Here is a 19,793-nt window from a genome sequence, read left to right as displayed (position 1 = left end):
CATTGTGGCCTATATGATCCATGTGATGTCCACTGATGTGGAAACTTGATCTTTAGCGGGTTAAGTTCATTTTTGTAAATTGAATTACCAAAAATAGTCACTTTCCCTACAAAGCTTAATGTCATGCTTTCGTTCAGTGAGTCGAACAATTTTCTCCCCGTTGTGTCATTTCAGTGTAAAAAGAAGACCCTGGCGCTTTGTTTCTATCTTTAGGAGCACTTCAATCTGTAGTCGTACTGCTGTAAATGTGGGAGGGAACATTTTATTGCAGACCCACTGCTGTGCATTAAATCTGACTTCTGCTTTGCAGCAAGCTAAGAGACATTTATTGCAGATTGAATGTTGGAATAAGGAAATCCGAATAGTGGGAGTGTGGGACTGTGACGCCATACTTGTAAAAATTGGAAGGACAGACCAAAACACACGACGTGTTTTGTGCTGCCGCAGCATTGGAAGTTTTGCATTTAGATCCCTTGTCCAAACTTTCCCTCCCAACTTTCCCAGAAGATGCTTTGGCTGCCGCATGTCACCAGATCAGAGATAGTGAAGCTTTGTCTCGGGGCAAAGCGCAAGTAGACGTGCACGCGCATACACAATTTTATGGCACTGCGCCCTGATCCCAGTGATCCACAGTGTCCCACCTTGACACCAGCGCCACCCCCCCAACAAACCTCTTTTCCTTCTCCTCCCTCTTTTCTCTCCCCTGCTGTGGATCTCCTCGGGCACATGAATGGAAGTCTTTATTCCCGGGAGAACTGGTGGGAAGAACGAGAGAATGGGAAACAGGGACGAGAAGGGTGGGGGGTGACAGTTGAGGGAGGGGTTGTGAGACTGACCACAAGATCAACACGGCGCTGCGGCTCCCTCTCTATCACTTTTCCCTCCTTTTCTTTGCACGCACCCCTTCCGCCTTCCCCCTCTTCTCACCGGTTTTTGAGTGCTGCGGGTACAAAGCTGTGTTAGAATTCGTGGTGTTTGTTTGCAGAGGGACCCGACGTGCATGTTTGTGTGTGCGCGTGTGTGCATGCGTGGAGCTGTCAGAAACACAGATCACAGGGAAACAGCACTCTGAATGGAGCTGGAAGAGAGGTGGGAGGCTTGGGGGGGTGAAGGGGTAGTTGGAAAGGAGGCGGTGGTAGTTCCCACAGGGAAAGAGTGGCCAGGTCCAGAGAGGATGGTAAGAAAAGACGGGTTGAGACGAGGGAAGGGGGCATTGGGGTAGTGGGCGGGAGACCACTGGGTGCAAGGGGGGTGGCGAATGGATAATATCATGATAAGGTGTCTCTCATCTCATTTTCTGAACCGCCTTATCCTCATTGGGGTCGCAGGGGGTGCTGGAGCCTATCCCAGCTGACTGCGGGCCCGGGGCAGGGGACACCCTGATTCGGTGGCCAGCCGATTGCAGGGCACAAGGAGACGGACAACCATGCACACTCACACCAATACCTAGGGGCAATTTAGAGTGTCCAATCAGCATACCATGCATGTTTTTGGAATGTGGGAGGAAGCCAGAGTACCCGGAGGAAGCCCACGCAGGGCTTCCGGGGAGAACATGCAAACTCCACACAGGTGGACCGACCTGGATTTGAACCTAAGACCCCAGAGCTGTGAGGCCGACACGTTAACCACTCGCTCCACCGGGGCGCCATGATAAGGTGTCGATGGAACAAATTGCAAATGTTCCGGCAACATCACTCACTCATCACTTGTTTTTCTGCTGCTCCTCTTCCTCCCTCCCTTGCTGCTGCTCTCATTCTTTCGCTAACCCCCACCCCGTATTCTACCCCTCTCTCTTTTTCTCTCCCCCAACCCCCATTCTCTCCCTCTCTCCTCCTCTTTGTGTGTCTGTCTGGACAGCTGCCCAGTTCCATACACAGGGAAAAATGAAACACTCTAACCACCGGGCATTCTGCCAAATAAAGGGCTGCGAAAAAACTATTTGAAGGGCAGCATGTTTGTGTGCCTGCCTGCCTGCATTTGTGTGTGTGTGTGGCTTGCTCCTGTGTGTATGCGCCTAGTCGTGAGATCTGGGTGTGCCCCTGTGCTAGGGCGTTCTTTCCCAGTATGCACTAGTGCAGCCGGGATTTCTCCGTGTGAGGGAAAAGTTCCACTCGTGAGTTTAAACAAGAGTGGAAAACAAGAGGCTGCGGGAGAGCCAAGTTGCGGGGAGGGCCGCTCGCCGCATGGCAAAATGGAGGTGAGGGGAGTGCGGCCCCTTTATTTTCTGTTTACCTGCTGTGTTTCCTCCACACATTTGTCCAGAAACTATATGCTGACTAGAGCGACTCATTGCCTCTCACTTGCGTGATTGCAGCTCTTAGTCACCTATTATCCATGACCTCCTCTACTGCGCTTTGATGGTTACATCACCGGTGGGAGGGAATTTCTACACTTCTGCCTTTACCATTTGGGTGGTGAGCTGCCTTTGTGAGAGCAATGCATGTTATTGCAGCGCTGACCCAAAGGAAGACGTGCGAGGAAAAAGCCTGTTGACCAAGCTGAGGAGTATGACCCTTAACCTCTCGACGCGGTGTCTAAAGCCTCAAGGGACAGTGCTGTGTAATGCAAGATCACAACAAAACTCTTGTTTTAGGTAGCGTAATATAGAGTCTATATTAGGTCAACATGGCAGAAAATGAGCAATGTGGAAGTGTTTTAAACCTCCCAGTTAGACCTGTGGCTGAAATTTTGAACGGCTGCCCCCTTCTGTATACTAGAGGGGTCACAGCTACAACACAAGGCACATCAATTCCAAAATAAGAGGCTTTGGGGCATTAAATAGATGATCATGATTTACGAACATAATAAATACATAAAGGGTGAAAGGAATCAAAATGAAATTGGGATAAAAAGAATAAAATTAAAATAACGTACACAAGGAATAAACAATAGATCCTATATGCTATACCCTCTTTGCTTGGCACCAATATAACTGCTAGTAATGGACTCTAGTGGACAGCCAATCAAATGCGAGAATCTCTGCCTATGCCTGACACATTGGCTACCAGGTATAAAACCAGTATGTGCGTCTATTTTAGAAACTTTTGTGAAACTTCATGAGCAAGTGAGATCTAGATGCCACAAGATGGTAGCAACGCACAATTTTTTTGCCTGAAGAAAATGCCAAAGCTCACTTCAACATAGTTCCTTGACATTAAGATGGCAGGCGATCACAGCAAAGTGTCAATTAAAAAAGAATCTGTTAATTTCCAAATGCAGAATGGAAATTGTGCAGGCCTTCACTGCATCTTCACTGAAGAACGTTCTGAACATATCACCACCGTCACTTTACAACTTGGCCTGCTATACACTGACGCGATGCATTTCTAATATCCTCAGTACAATCGGGGTGATATATTTCAATTGAATTGATCATTTTAAATCAATGTTATAGAATTTCTCCCATGCAAACAGCCAATGCTGCAGCCAGACTCAGAAGATTCTTCGTAGTTACTCGAGTGTACGTTTTCTCTGGGAATAAATCATGGATTGTTTGTGGCTTAGAGGAAAGGGTAGAGGCGAGGAAGCTACAAACAAAAAGCTGAACTGGTGCCAATAAATCAACCTCAACTGGAAAGGGGGTGCAGGGAGCTGTTTTCTTCTTCTTGTATTTCCTCTCACTGGTAAGAGCAAGATCTATGCATGTTGTCTTTATTATAGGTCTGTGGCCACTTTGCGGTTAGTGGGGAGAATACATTTTGTGAGCATGTTTATGCTTGTGTGTGTAAAGGGCAGTTTCTTACCAAGCAAGGCAATCTTATAGACTTTCTCTACCTCTTGGCCTGAATTAATTTGCAGCAGTAAGTAAAATGAGAAAGTGGGTGTGTATCAGATACTGCATTTGCCATGTTGTAGTCCTTGGAAAACTGAGTAGCATCATGAGTCAAACATTGCGCATACCACTATTTCGAATGTCTTTCAGAATAAAGAAAACCTAGTTGTCTTAAGTAACAGCCAATAAATGGGAAGATCAGGGAAACGATGAGCACTTGATGAAAGAAACACTGCGAATAAGGCCAAAATCAACAGTAGTGGAGAGTAGATGGAACCACTCATTAACAAAAAGAATAGGAAAGCCTGACCGGAATTTCCCAAAACTCGACAATTTAGCCTTAAACATTTTGAAACAATGAGATTAATTATCCAAGTGGTGGAAAGGCGTACATTTGACCAAAGTAGTTGATAGGATCAGCTAGTGAGCCTCAACATTCAAGCCCTCGTGTCATGCTTGGGCTCGCACAGCTCATTGATCTTCTTTGATGATTTAACACGTGATGCCAGCAGCAAAAAGGAACCAATAACTTTTGACGTCTGTCCGTCTTCAGCAAAAATAAGAGAAATGTCCTAACTGTTCCGATACTCAAATTTTTAATGACGCTTGATTCTCCTTGGCCAGCGTACTTGCACACAGGCATACGGTGGCACCACAAGCAGAGTGTATGTGACCCAAACACTCCCGCATTATTAATCATTCATGCTGCTCAGTGTTCGCGTGAGTGTATCTTCTCAAGCTGGCATGTCGTGTTAATCGGGTTTCTCATGCTCATGGGAATGCGCCATGATAAACAGCCTCTGCAGCAAGCATGCAAGACAACCCGAGTGTCAGAGGCTGACTGAGAGAGAGTGAAATAGGATAAAACCAGACGCTGGCGAGCTCAAATTTAGAAAATAAGCACTTTCTCTTCCAGTAAGTACTCTGTGATGACTGTATTATATATTCGGAGCTGGCTGCGCGAGCATAACTGTCTGCAAGAAGCTAATTATCTGGCAAGATGCTGAACCATCTTGATTAAAATTGGTGCCCTGGCTGGGCACATTGTTTGTAACTGATAGAGTAGAGGAAACAGTAAAAGCTTTGGCAATGTGCGCATCTATCATGTCTATGTGCTTGCATGCCAATGTGTACATGGTGAGAGGCTCGCCTGTGGTTAGGTTACATCTCCCTGCAGCGCATCAGAGCCGTGTTTTGTTGCGTCATACTGAGTCTGTTAATAACGGGCTCAACCACAAAGGCCATCCACTGCTCCGTTTCTCATCTTCCAACTGACACTGATTATGCGGCCGTCACACGTTGTGCTGTGCATTGTTGTATAACTCAACATGTCAAGGGTTTTCACCCACTTTTAAGTGACTGAAAGTACACTTGAAGTGAGTTCAAAGCTGGCTGAAACTTCAGAGGCTAAGCCTCTTCTGTTCCAAGATGCTTGTTGGCGAGCAGTTTATGTTGACACTAGAACAATTTAGCCATTGGAAATTTATCGTAATCACCACCCTGAACTAGTGGATTGTTGTACAGCAAATTGCAAAGAGTGACATTTTATATGGGGATCAGATACGTACAATAAAAAAAGTGGACTAAAACACAAAAGAACAGCACTCAATGAATCACAGACCTCCATTTGATCAGTATTATATTGTTCCCTTAATCAGGTGGCCATTTTCTTTGGATTTGTCCACAATTCACTGAGAAACGAAGCAATATAACATGAATGTCATACTTAGAATATCACCAGAAATGAGCGCTAGTTTTAACAAACAGCGATGAAAACAGGGCCCCTACGGTGGAGGCAGTAACGATGAGAATAAAATAACAATAGGAGTGACGACTGCGCATACTTCAAGTGAAAGGGCACTCAAGGACACAGCTGAGTTCCACAACTGTTTTACACACTGTGTGTTGTCAGACTACACCAACCTTACCCCCCACCCCTAACACTCGCAGCGTGCAACATCCTTGCCACAGGAATTTAATTGCTCTGTAAACAAAGCTTTTGTTTGTTCTGCTCGTGCACACAAGTTGTATTAAAAGTCTCAGTCAGCCCTGCAGTGAAAATCAAATCTCTGATCACAACACATTATTTGTTGACAAAATATGGAGAGACAATATGTCAACTGAACATTCTTATCTTATTGTGAACCCTAGTTTGATCAAGACTGGAAACTGATATTGTTAAATGGTCAGTTATTGTTAACATATGCTTTCTTTTCACCCCTCTTCCTTTTTTATGTTGTTATGATGTTCTGATGAACAGTGTAACCACACATTGTTTCTTTTCTGCCTTCCACAGACATACGAGCGCCAGTTTAGAATTCCTGAGCAGAGAGAAGGAGGCCTGTTGCAGCTCCTGGGAGATCCCTCTCCACCCAAACACCAGCCTCGCAACATTCTTCCTCCTGCATCCACTCTCTCCCCTGTACAACCAGTACAGCACACCCTTACACAACAATTCCAACACATTCAGCACCAAGTCAATCCAGACTGGATCTCCTTCAGGGCCCCTTCGGTTTCTCCAGCCAATCCATCAGATTCCGAGCCAGCTGCAGTATTAATGGGAGCCAATCAGGGCGCAAATGCCCTAATGGATTTGAATGCGCCTCTCCCAAGAACTGTGACCCAAACCCACTCACCTCAGAGATCTTTGACTCCAGACCTTCAGCTGCCAGTTGTTACAGATGCCAGTATTCTCAATCTTACATCTCTCAGCAGGTATAGTAGATCTTGTCACTTATTTGACAACAACCAATGTAAATATCTCATCAACTCTGAGTCTGGAAAGATCCTTTGCCTTTTTGTTTTCTTTACAGTGACACATCTACTAAGCATGGCCAAGTAGACACGTAGCTTTGGTCTAAATGTTTGGCCCATACTGTTCCAAAAATTATGAGCGCATGATTAGTGCAATGTCATTTTGTTGGCACGATTATGGTTGATCTCTTGATGTCATGGTAATCCTATTTTCTGCGATAATTTTGTGATATGCGAAACAAGTCTCCAACAGCAAATAATCTCATCTGTACTGCTCTGTGTTCTTTATTCAGGGGGAAGGGTTTGCAGGAAGTTAATGAGCAGCTCTTTGGGAACATCAAGAGGAAGTATGGCAGGAAGGACTCCCAGAAGATGCTCTCTAATCCTCACAGTGCTGACATGCTGTGGGGGAGACAGTCCGAAAAAGAAACAGGAAGCCCGTCTAATTCAGAGGACAGGCAGCGATATAGACAAGAGGAGATGACTGAGCAGTTTCCTGAAGAAAGAGAGGATAGGAGAAAGGATGAAAGAGAGCGAACAATTACTGGTAGAAAAGGAGATGAAGAGGACAGAGGAATCCCTATGCTGCCAGAGGAAGGCAAAGGAAGAAAGAGGCGGAGAAAGCCTTCTTTAGATGACTCCTTTTCAGTTGAAGAGCAATCGCTACGACAGGACTCAAACACCACAGGGAAATACCAACATAAGCCTCCAGAACCGAAGGTAGCTCATAAAACGGAGATTCACAAAAATGATTCCAGGCTTACAAGTCAGAGTGATATCTCTGGGGAGAAGCTCGAAAAAAATGAAAGAATTGATAAAATTGACAAAAGAGAAAAGGGAGAAAGGATAGACAGGGCAGAAAAAGATGACGCAGTTAGAAGTGGTGCCGATCCAGAATCAAGTTTTAGTATGGGCAGAATGAAAAAGAACCCAGTGGGTCGTCCCAAGATAAGCATGGATGCCCATAAGCACAGAGATCTTGCCCCAAATATCAGCAAACCAAACTTCTCCATGAGTCCCAGGCTCCCGAGTCCAAACCCCAGCCCTACTCCTAAGGGTAATATGAGTCCAAGCCTCAGCCCTATACCGAGGCCCAACTTTAGCCCCAGACCAAGGATCCCCCAGAGTCCCAGTCCGAGCCATAGCACTATCTCTACCGTAAGCTCCAGATCAAGCAAAACTATGGACAGATGGTCATACCTGAAAGCAAAAGGTCACACAGGCATCACCTCACCCCAGACAGATAGCTGCAGTAGTCCGACAATGGTAGTTGACCCACCATCAGCCTTCCCAATAACTCCGTCTAGTCCCCTCTATACAAATACTGACAGCCTGACTGCCCACATGCCCATTAAAAGAAAACGCGGACGCCCCAAGAAACAACCCCTCCTTACTGTAGAAACGATTCATGAGGGCACATCCACTTCACCTTTAAGCCCTCTCACCCAAGATACGTCTGCAGGGCTAATCCGTAGGAGGAAGACTAATCCACTAAACTCAGCAATCAATACAACACTAGTACAAATGGTACCAACAACAAATAGTTCCAATTCCAGTGGTTTGAAAGTAAAACGCGGCAGAGGTAATTCCAAGCCAGTAAATAAGGGTAAACTTCGAAAGATGCAAAGCATCCTGAACGAGATCCTGTCAAGCTCCAGTAAGAACGGCGCTCTGAAGTCTAATTCCACGCCTGTAACCTCTGCTATGAGTGCCATGGCATCAACCATCGAGGCTCGGCTAGGAAAACAGATAAATGTGAGCAAGAGAGGAACGATCTACATCGGTAAAAAAAGAGGTCGTAAACCCCGAGCTGAAAGTCAAGGTTCAAACCTTCCTAAAATAGCACGGGACAAGCCCTGCACATCCACATCTAGTCTCTATGATAGCTCTGCTGTGACCGCCCCCACTTCATCTCCCAGTGCTAGCGCTCTACCCCTGAGACCCGGCCACTCGGATTCCACTATGCCTAGTCTCCAACCCATCTCAACTCTGACCCCGAAACCTATGGCTAGAAGTTTCCTCTCTGGGGGATGGAAATTGTCACCGCCACGTCTTCTAGCTAATTCACCCTCCCAGCTTTCTGAGGGTGCATCAGTTAAGGAGGTTACCTTGTCTCCCATCAGCGAGTCCCACAGCGAGGAGACTATTCCGAGTGACAGCGGTATCGGGACTGACAACAACAGCACTTCGGATCAAACAGAGAAAGGGCCTGCCTCTCGGCGCAGGTGCGGTACTCGTTTGTACGTAGCCCACTAACTTGTAGTGCTGTTATTAATGCTGCAATTTTTTTCTCTCCAGATATTCCTTTGATCTGTGTGGGTTCGAGGCTGCGGAGGCTGCTGCTCTGGAAGCTTCCGCCAGAGGCAACAGAGCTCGGAGTGAACGGCAAGCTGCTGTGGACAACTTCCTTTCCCAGCAGGAGAAGAAGCAAAAACATAATCGACGTAAGAGGAAGTGTCTTCAGAGCCGGGATCATCTTCACTTTCTTTCCGAACTTGAAGAGGTTAGCTAAATATTTCTGATGACTTTTGCAATTACAGTGATTTGGAATGTTGCTTAATGCATATTTTCCTCCCCGCTGACTAGGTTGTCTCAAAGCTCCAACAGCTGCGAGTTTCTCACAGAAGATATACCTGTTACCCTCAGAATCCATATCCCTCCATTTTCCGCCTCAACTTTCATCATTATTATCCCGTCACCTATGACACCTACCCCTGCGAATCCAGTCCCTATATACGCAGGAGTGCTGATCTAAAGGCCAAGAGGAGACGGGGTCGTCCAGCCAAAGCTAGTGAGCCAATGGCCTCGAAAATACCTTTTGTCCAAGGATATGGCTATCCACTGGCTGGGGGAAATTACTATGCAGCACCATATGCCATGCCTTATGCACCCCATCTAAGCCTAGGCTATTTCCCCCCTGCACCTCCGTTCTACCTGCCTCATCACACCCTTGGTCATGTTGCCCCTTCACCCTTTATGAGACCTGCTGCACCCCCTCCCAAGGCTTTCCACCCCAGTGGACACTCAAAGCTCCAGCAGCATCGCAGCAGCGGTGGTCAACTTCAGGGGCCCTCTTCAAGAGGGGATGTATTAGGCTCCATCGGCAGTACGAGTGCAGGTGGCCTCGGAGGCACCCGCCTCCATAAGAGAAAACACAAGCACAAACATAAGCACAAGGATGAACCCCTTCTTTCTCCGCGAGACCGCCAGGAGTTGGGTGGGCTCTTTAGTGGAGCCAAGATCAATTCACATCGCAACATGCCAATTGACTCATCCAGTCCTTTAAAGCATCAGGAGAAAAGGCCCAACGGTCGAGGTTCGAGCCTAGGATCATCTTTAGGGATTTTCGAGTCGGAAAAGCTTAACTCTCTTTCTGATAGCTACTACCACTATCGTCAGACTGCACAGCCAAGGAACAGCTTCATGGGCAGCTACAATAGCCAATCACAGCAACAAGAATCACCCTCCTTCCTCTTCTTGGGGTCACAGGAGAATGAGTGCGGTTCAAGGAGCAGGAAAATGAGACCTACTGTGTTTGGAGATCAAGGCCTGATTTCGCTGCAAACTGCCAGGCAGGAGCCAGTACAAATGACCAAGTGCCCCAGTCCCCCGCTCTCTGGTAAGAACCACTAATTGTGCATTAAGATATGGGTACATTAGAACTTACATAACACTACATACTGTGTACGTTATCAAGTCATGATCCTTAAAAAGCAAATCTGTCTCTTCTTTGTCTCTTTAACTTCCAATGCTACTGCATTGAACGGATGTCCAGTCAATACCGAATTTACTGTTGCCCAAGTCAGTGTACGTGAACTGCATTTGTTAGGCTCAGTTTTGGTTGCAAAGTACACAAAAAGGGGCTAAATATTTGTGTGAGGTTAAGAACTAGCGAGAGACAAAATGTGGCATGTTGTCTCTGTATTTCGATGAAATTTCTCGCTCCAAAATGATCACCATTTATTTATGCACACACGCATATCCAGTTGTCATTGTTAGTTGAGTAGAGTGCTATGTTTTCCTCAAAATTGTTATGAAGATGAAAGGTTTTAACGAACAAATTCAGCAAAACACAAAAATACAGTCACTCAGTCTTTAGCCAAGTTATTTAATTACTTTGTATTTGACTGTACTACATGTATATCATTGATTTATTCGGTCTATAATAAGTCTCACCGAGTCGTATAATATGATGATATCGGTGGACCTCTTTGTTGGTGAGATTGAACTGGTTTTCAATCAAGCAGAACCTGGCTTGAATCCAGAATTACCACAAGCGAACCTACTATATGGCAAAATGCCTTTTCTCCTGCACTCTGCATTCTGTTGCTTTTGAGCACATCTGGTTTGGGATCCAGAGAACGTAATGCATGGATGGAGACAACTATAATTCACCAATCTATCCTGCCCCCTCCTTTCCTCTGCTCCTGCCAATGCCTTTGCCAGAGATATATTATTCACACAGTGTGATTTATTTTCTACAGACACGCCGTAAAAAGCCTTTGCCTGTGTTAAAAGAGCTGGCTGGCAGCCAGGGGTTTAATGACTGGGGCCTAGTCCAGTGATGGGGAGGAGAAGGCAAGGGCTCAGTTAAAATACCCCCCCCCCCTACTATCAGCCCCAGGGTATCCAGGATGGATGACTCATATATACAATACTCCCCCCAACCAGCACATTTCCTTGTCCATGTTGTCCCTTCTAGTTCATGTTTTCTATCCGCTTTTACGCTGCTTTTACACATTTTATCCTTTATTTTCCTTCCATGGTTTGAACACGCACATCCATATGCAGACTTCTCTCACTCCACCTCCCCCTCGCTTTCCTCTTTTTTTTCCAGGTCTCCCCTCCCCCTTGCTCCCCCATTACCCTCTCCTTTTCCTATTCCCTCTGCCCCTCCTCTAGCATGACTTACTGCTTCGCTTCACAGCTTTAGTCCAATTAAAATACAGGCGCGTGTGCATGTATGTACATGAACACACATGCATGTCTGCAGCCATATGCAAGCATATGACCTCACATGAAACACCTCGATGTATAAAGTAGCTTATTTTTCACAATAGCTATATACTGAGCCACTATATCATTTTTCTTGCATTTCTGCAAGTTTCACTGCTGTTGAATATTTCCATACACTTGCAGGCATGCTATTCCACCACCAAATGAGTGAGAACAATTCCTTTTAAGTCACATTCTTTGACTTTTTCATTAGGCCAAGAAAAAAAACGTATAAAGTAAGAGTCGTCAAAGATCAAACCTGCAATGGGAGTGTAGCAGTGGCTTCCCATTGGGCAGAGAATACAGGTCATCAGTGCTATATGGACCCTCGCACTGCTGAAGGTCACCCGTTTTACGTCCCGTGTATGCAGCTCATAAATTTCATCTACTTTGTGTGTGTGCATGTGCGAGCGTGTGTGGTTGTGTGTGTGCATTCACGTACATGTGTAAGACAGAGTTGAGTTGGGGTTGATACTGCGCACAGCTCATAAACTCTTGATACTTATTGCTTTCTGCATTAGACTAATTTTATTGTATGCCCTAAACTCCCAAGTAACAAAAGAATCTGATGTTCCTTGTTGTAAATGGAGGGTGGTCAGGCCTACCTGTTATCTCCTCCATGTGAAAATCCAGAAAGTGAGAAATGTTATCAAATGGTTGCGTGGGTTTTCTCCGGGTATTCCGGTTTCCTCCCACATTCCAAAGACATGCATAGTAGGCTGATTGGACCTCTAAATTGCCCCTAGGTATGAGTGAGTGTGAATGGTTGTTTGTCTCCTTGTGTCCTGCGATTGGCTGGCCACCAATTCAGGGTGTCCACCCGCCTCTGGCCCGGAGTCAGCTCCAGCACCCCCCACCCATTGTCATAAAATCCATTTCAACTGAGAAGGCTGGCATCGAATTATCATGTTTCACTGCCACTGACGGCAATAGAGGTCCAATCTATTCTGACTGGGAGGGCTGACAGCGATCATCCGATTGCTGTCAAACCCCAGTAAAACTAGATTTTGTTGTAAAGGTATTTTGGAATGAATTTTGACTTTAACAGTGAACTCCGACTTATGTAGAAATTCAGGTTACATTGCCAGTGTAGGTACGGAAATGCGTTGTAACTCGAGGACTGGCTTTATTCAATCATGAATATTTTAGAACAAATTTGTAATAATGTGACAAAGAGAAGAAAATGTGTGTCTTTGAAGGAACAGGAGTAAAATATTCAAAATAAAAGACAGCCTGTTGTTTGCACCCTGCTTGGGGACTAGTGGCTGATTGCTCTTTTTCCTTAATTTTGCTGATTTGTTGGTTCATTTTGAATTCTGGAATCAATGCCCAGGCGGAGGAGTAGGATGGCAAGCCTTAGAGATAGAGAATCTCAGAGACGGCCCAAGCTGAGAAAGGGCTTTCTGAAATCAAGTAGGAAATTAGAAATTGCTGTGTTAATTATATTGTATGTGTGTGTTTAGACGGCTTTGGCACCCTTTTGCTCCAGATGCACAGGGCTGTTATTGTGTGGAAACATATGAAACGGCTGAAGGAGACATTTCTCTGGGTTCTGCTCCCAAACAGACAATTACAGGATAGGATATGCTCTTCTGGCTCAGCTGGGCTTTCAAAGGCTTGCATGAATATGTCAAAATTAGCAGGAAGCTCTTCAAGTCAAAGAAAAAAAATACATAGAAGACATTCCCTCCATGAGCTAAATTGGTATGACGGCTTCCTTGGCTCCGAGGAGGATGTTCATTTGAATTGAAGTAGAACTCTTTATGAATCTTGCGTTCTATTTGTTCACCTTACTTGTTTTGACTCCCGCAGGTGTTCCCGGTAAGCGTCGCTACAAGCGCAGAGAAGTGGAACAGATCCAGAAAGAAGTGAGGAGGATGCATTCTTTGAACTTTGATCATGTACAGAAGATCCTCCGTGCCAAGCGCCTGCAGCGACAAGCCAAAACGGGAAACAACATTATCAAGCGACGACCCGGACGTCCCCGAAAACAACCCCCGGATGGGGAATCCAGTCTGGCCAACAAGACGACGGAGAACCCGGCCGACTGTCACAGGTTGGACGTGCCGGTCAGTAAAAGAGCTGACGTACGGACCCAGGGGATGCCTGTTCTGGAGAGGTGCGATGAAACGCCAGGTAGACCGAGCCTAAGGCCCACTTTGAGCTCACAGTCTCTGGATTTTTCCAATCACGATTCCATCTCAGCAACCATTGAGAAGGTGGTTCACAAAGCCCGCTGCGTGCCTCCGCCTGGAAAAGGAAGCAAACGCAGGGTCAGGGGAAACGGCAGGGACAATTTATGGGCACCCTCTAATCAATAAACTTTGTAAATGAACAGGAGTTGGCGGTGTTTCAACCTTACCATGTCCAGTGCCCTTAATCTGGTGACAGGCTGGTGCACTATGATTCAGGCAAACAAGGCAGGTTAGAACACTTCTGGTGCCACCCTTCAGTTTGAACATTTGAAGGATTTCTCGGACCTGCGTTTAAAAAGGCACTACCTTGTTTCATTTGAGACGGAATCTGATGCTATATAATTGCGTGGTACTAATGATGTAGATTAGCATATGTGATTCTTTATGTATTTGATACAGTGATGTGTATGGTACTTCATCATACTCTACCAGAATGTGGCGTGAGCCATCTCTTTACCAGCAAGGGGGGATTATGATTCATATAAAACTGTGCAGCTCAGCATCTTTTCTGCCTTTCTGAGGGGGCCTGTCAAAGAAAATACAGCAGTAATTACCTTACCGTTATATTTCTCCCAGTGTTTGCTCTTACTCTATGTTGAGTCTTTGTTACCTTACCTTTCCAGTCGGGTTTTATTGGGTCCAGACTATCCTTCTTCCCCTACACCTTCTCCCAATGTTGACAGAATAGGTCCAAGGCTATCCAGGACGCTGACTTAAAGGCAATACGGTGGACGATATTGTCCTAAACTGTACATAGACACAACTTCCACTCTCGCTTGCCTTGTACAACAGGAAACCAGCTCACAGACACATACTGGAACTCAGTATATTCAAATTAATTCTTGTACTATAGACAATGAACGTTGCATTTTGTTTCTATAACCAAAAACAGACGCAAGACAAGTTTGTTTTCAGATAGAAACCACATGTATTCTGTCATACACTCATACTTGTGTTTATATCTTGGGAGGGGGCATTGTATACAGTGGGAATATCAGGCGTGTTTGTGTTTTTTGTTGTCGTAAACCTGAAGAGTTGGTTTAATGCACTATATAAAAAAATAATAATAATACAAAAAAACAGTACACTTGCATCAATCAAATGCAGCACTTAAATGCTTGTTCCAGCCTTATAGTTTTTGGCCTTGGATGGTGTGGACAGCCATTCCAGAGAGCATGCATTACTTTTAATCAATTTGTATATGCAGGCTACGCAGCCAAAAGCGTCAAACCCAATTGAATTGAATAGAGAGGGCTCACTCCAATATGTGTTCTTAAAAGCTTACCCCCCTGTTTATACTTCTTTCATTTAAGAAAAAATATTTTTGGGACAGAAAATCGAAAATCCAGTATTTTTAAAACCAAAGTCTCAGTATTAATGGTGAGGACGTGTTATTTAACAGAATTTAAATCAGCGTCTTACTCATGTTGGCACCAATGTAAATCTCCCCTTTGTGCACTCTAGAATGTAGCTGGGATTGTTTTAATGTCAATGTGAACGTTGTCCTTTGATCAATCTCTTCAGTACTGTTTATTCTGTATATCAAGAAATTTTATTTTGTGTTCTGTTTCAGGCAATTGTTTTCTTTGGACAGGGTGGGATTCAAAGTTGCAGCAGTTCAACTTGTGCCTTATGATTTCTGTTGTTCTTATAGGAAAATACATTTAATCTGAAATACAGCAATTGGCGTTTAGCATTCAATACAAAATATGGGAGGATTGTGAAAAAAGAGGTGAAATAATAGTGTCACGCTTGTATCTTGGACATTTGGTTTTATAGAACCTTTAAAAACCTCTTGATTGAAACAGCAAAAGAACCTGCCAAATAGCCCACATTAGCTTTGGTCATTTCATGCCTTTTAATCACCCAATATAAAATTCATAATTTATACAAAACCTTTAGTTAAAAGCTCCACAGATATGACAAAATGAAAACACATTTATAAAATGAGAATATTCCTACCAAACAGTGACTCCAATTGGTGCCCTGCGATTGGCTGGCGACCAACTCAGGGTGTCCCCCGCCTGCTGCCCATAGTTGGCTAGGACAGTGTTTCCCAACCAGGTGTGCCGCAGGAAAGTCATACAATGTAATATTCAGAGACAAAAATTAATATGAATATAATGAGATTAAAATCAAACTATTACAAGGTTAAATTCAAAATATGATGAACATTAAATTCTATTACAAGATTTGAATTATTTTTCTCTAACATGAACCGGAAGTTGTTTGGTTTCTAGGGTATCAACTTTTGGCGACATAAAGTCTGTGTGAGCACAAATTTTCTTGTTGCCTAATACTAGGAGATTTAAGTCATATTTGGAGAAAAGTCATAAAATTACGAGATTAACAACATTACATTACTTATTTTGTCGTTCAGGGTCCGCAGGAATAATTTTGGAGGTTTATGTGATCCCTGCTGATAAAACTTTGATGAGAATGACTATTGTTAATATAGGCGACATAGTTTTAAATTAAAAGATTTTCAGATGGTGATGTCCCCTGAGATTTTTTCAATGCAAAAAGTGTGCCGCATCTTAAAAAAAAAGGTTGGGAAACACTGGGCTAGGATATTCTCCAGCACCCCTGACCCTTGTACAGATAAATGGTCCAAAAAATGACTGCTTGACTCTAATTGACAGAACCTAATTTGTTTATTAATGACCATGCCTGGAAATGAATCTGAATTCAATTTTTGATCATTTAAAGCAACGGCTTCAAGGGGAAGTTGCGATGAATTAACAATTATGGGAGATCACTTAATTATGTGCTGATTTTGGTGGAGACACCACATACAGTCCAGTCTGTTTTAACAAGGTTAATAACCCTTATCACAGTGTTGGAGGAAGGATCTAAACCCCACAGTGTTATACCGCTAAGCAGAAAAGCAACTATTTTGGAGGCAGTGTGGTTTGTATGTATGGGCACCGCCCACACACATAGAACTTCCAAAAATACCCTCATCGTAGTCGCTGCGCTTGACCTTATTCTGCGTGAATTTTGGATTGTGCGCTGTGCAAAGGCAGCAATGTGTCGCTTGTAGAGTTGAACATCCTCGATGTTGTCCGTCTTGTCTGTTACGTATCTGCTACCAGCCAATGCTCCGGTGCCTTCAAACACTGACAAGTATTGTCCTAAACCTGAGCTTTCACATAGACCGCCCATGGGTTTTGAGTTCTTGAGACCTCAGTTGGCACTATTGTGGTTGAGTGGTTCTGACTTTTTGCATTTTCAGCTCGGTCACGATGGGATGCGCGTGAATTGCCCCTTCAATTTCGAACATTCTGCAGGTGTACGTCACATTTGTAAGCCAGTATTACAAAAAGAGCAGATGAATCACTGGGAAACCAATACATGTACTTCTTTAGAGCACAAAGTGAGGGCATATTTTGTTTGTATTCATAGTGAACTTTTTTCTAGAGTGGCTTTCCTTTTTTCGCATGCTCAACTTGATTGTATTTTAGACCAGCCGAAAGTTGAATTTGGAGCAACACTTGTACATTGTTTGATATTTTTCTTTTTTAATGGATTTTTTAATTCATGAAGCATTTTTGTACATTATATGAATATTAAAAAACTGCAAATATTTGACATATAGAGTAAATACTAGATGCGCATGCATATGCATATATTCTTCACCGTATGTATGTGTACCTCTACACATATATTTTGTATTTGCATTTGCTAGCATACAGATATATGTCTTAAGCACATATATACATGCAATATATATGTATATCCATGTCTGCCGGCATGCTTTTGGTCATGTTTATCTTTCATGATCCTGTAGGTATTTTGTTTTGTTTAACTTTTTTCCTGAGAAAGAAAAATTCATTCTTTTGCTATTCTTCTGTTGGCTGGCTGCATTGAGCACTTAAGAAGAACAGTTGAAGTTGTTCATGTTATCCATTGTGTGAATTAATAAATGACTTTATTGACAGTTTATCATGGTGTGTGTTTGGAAGTGTTGTATACACTTAACACCAAATGGCAGATGGTTAGATTGAATGGAGATTTACTATAGAGAGAATCCTCTCGTTAGATTATGGTGCAGTGTGTCACTGATGCACACCAATACACACGTACTTATTCTCTTACTCTCTAAATCCTCCATGTACTAGCCCATCACTGTTACTTCTAAGTGGGCCGGGCTGCACGCTCCTCTCCTATTGGACCTAACGCAGTGGAAAATGCAGAACCATTGGCTGCAGCCCACTAGTAAAATTCTTCTTGTTACCATGGTTGCAGGGTGAGCTGCCCAAATGTGTTTCTGTGGTGCTGATGGAACTGTTGGCATCACTGGTGGAAAAAAAAAATCCTCCTTCTGGCGGATGTCAGGGTCTACTCTGAATTTCAACATTCCTCCCCTGCGCAAGACAGCAATGCAAACATTTGAAAGGATGAAGTGAGCAACAACAGCCAGTGTTTGTGGGTATTTTTTCAAAACAAGGTGATGTTCACCTCACAAGCTCCTATACACCAACTGCATAATGATGAGACGCGTGACAATATCACCGAAAAGGTGATCCTGAATTAAGGATCCACAGCTGGACAGCCTTGAATTAAGGAAAGGACATTCCACTTGTGTTCATGGCCAATGTATTTTGACTGGAAAGGTTGGCAGCGAATGATCGTTGTCAGCCTTCCCAGCTCAAACGGATTGGACAACTAGCGGCCTCAGTGGCACTGAAACCTGAGGATTCACAGTCAGACCTGTGACTATTTTTGGTTATTTAAGAAAACAAACTTAAACCTAAAGAATTGACCTGATGTCCACCTACATCGACATCATATTTTTGGTCATGTATGGCACAATATTAAAAATAATTGATATACAAGTGTGACTCTAAATGTGAAACCACAGAAGACCAGACGGACTTGTCGTGTATCTTGTACCATAAACTCAATTTAACATGCTATTTTGTGCATGGCCAAAGGGCATGGCTCGCTTACCGAGCTCAGATATCGCAGTCCCTTATGCACTAAGGCCTTAAGGCAGGGGTGGCCAAGTCCGGTCCTCGAAAACCCCTATCCAGTCTGTTTTCCATGTCTCCCTCCACCAACTCACCTGAATCAAACAATCGGGATCGGTATGAAGCTTCTGGACAGCTTGCTGATGAGTTCATCATTTGATTCAGGTGTGGTAGGGCAGGGAGCTATGGAAAACAGACTGGATGGGGGCCGGACATGGCCACCCCTGCCTTAAATTGTACCATATAAAGTATTAACTGATCTATTTTTGCATGTTTTAAAGCAGCTATCAAATCAATGTGCAAAATATTCCTGCATGATTTAACTTATCTGCGCCGCTGACAGTCATGGACATTCAATCCATTCTAACTGGGAGTGAACATTGATGTCAGAATGCAAAGTGAGGGTCACAGCTGCAACAATAGACAGTGCCATACATTTACTTCAGGTAATGATGCGGTTCAGGCCAACTAAGCAAGACGCTGCCGTGTCACTGTGCAGGAGCTCCATTCATCTCTGTTGCTTGTTCTTCTAAAGATGGATAGAGCTTAAGCAGCCCCTCCAACCCCAGCCCCCCTTTCTCCTCCCTCTGCACACCTCTACCAGTGTTTGAAGACACCACCTGGTGGACATGCATGTTAGCCCATCTCTGTTTATTATCATCAGGCCACTTTTTTGCTTTATATAGTGCTATAGGGGCAGTGAACTCATTTAAAAAAGGGGGAAGCAATTTGGCAGTTTGTAAACAAGTTGATAAAAGCGGTTCCAAGACTTTTATTGGCGCTCCCAGTTGGACATTACTGGCAAACTAAAAATAAAACAAACTGAATATAAACAACTACCTAGATTTGCCTCAGAGTAAGTACACTATGATAAGCACAAGCAAATAGGAAACACCTTAAAGATGTTAACAAGTAGCATTAGTGTTGCAGTGTCAACTTTTAAGGCGCATATTGTTGTCCTAAAATATTATTCCATGGACGACACGGTAAGTAGTGGCTAGCACTTGGGTGGGCAAACTATTCCACAAAGGGCCGCAGTGGGTGCAGGTTTTCATTCCAACCCATTGAGAGGGCACCTTTTCACCAATCTGCCAAACCTGCACC

The 19,793-nt window shown here is 44.0% G+C and overlaps 1 protein-coding gene across 1 annotated transcript in view; it reads left to right on the top strand.

Moving 5' to 3' along the window:
- setbp1 (SET binding protein 1) overlaps positions 1 to 17,661 on the top strand; it is a 37,780-nt gene extending 20,119 nt beyond the window's left edge. The window contains exons 3-7 of the mRNA XM_077600288.1: positions 6,069 to 6,487; positions 6,820 to 8,751; positions 8,825 to 9,029; positions 9,113 to 10,145; positions 13,334 to 17,661. Coding sequence (XP_077456414.1) covers positions 6,069 to 6,487; positions 6,820 to 8,751; positions 8,825 to 9,029; positions 9,113 to 10,145; positions 13,334 to 13,842 — 4,098 coding nt within the window. The 3' untranslated portion in view covers positions 13,843 to 17,661. The remainder of the gene's footprint in view (positions 1 to 6,068; positions 6,488 to 6,819; positions 8,752 to 8,824; positions 9,030 to 9,112; positions 10,146 to 13,333) is intronic.
- The last annotated feature ends 2,132 nt before the right edge of the window (positions 17,662 to 19,793 follow it).

Source organism: Stigmatopora argus, chromosome 5 (genome assembly GCF_051989625.1).
Source record: "Stigmatopora argus isolate UIUO_Sarg chromosome 5, RoL_Sarg_1.0, whole genome shotgun sequence".
NCBI lineage: Eukaryota > Metazoa > Chordata > Actinopteri > Syngnathiformes > Syngnathidae > Stigmatopora > Stigmatopora argus.
The sequence above is the reverse complement of the archived record's forward strand: the minus strand, read 5'-3'. Positions and strand labels throughout refer to the sequence as shown.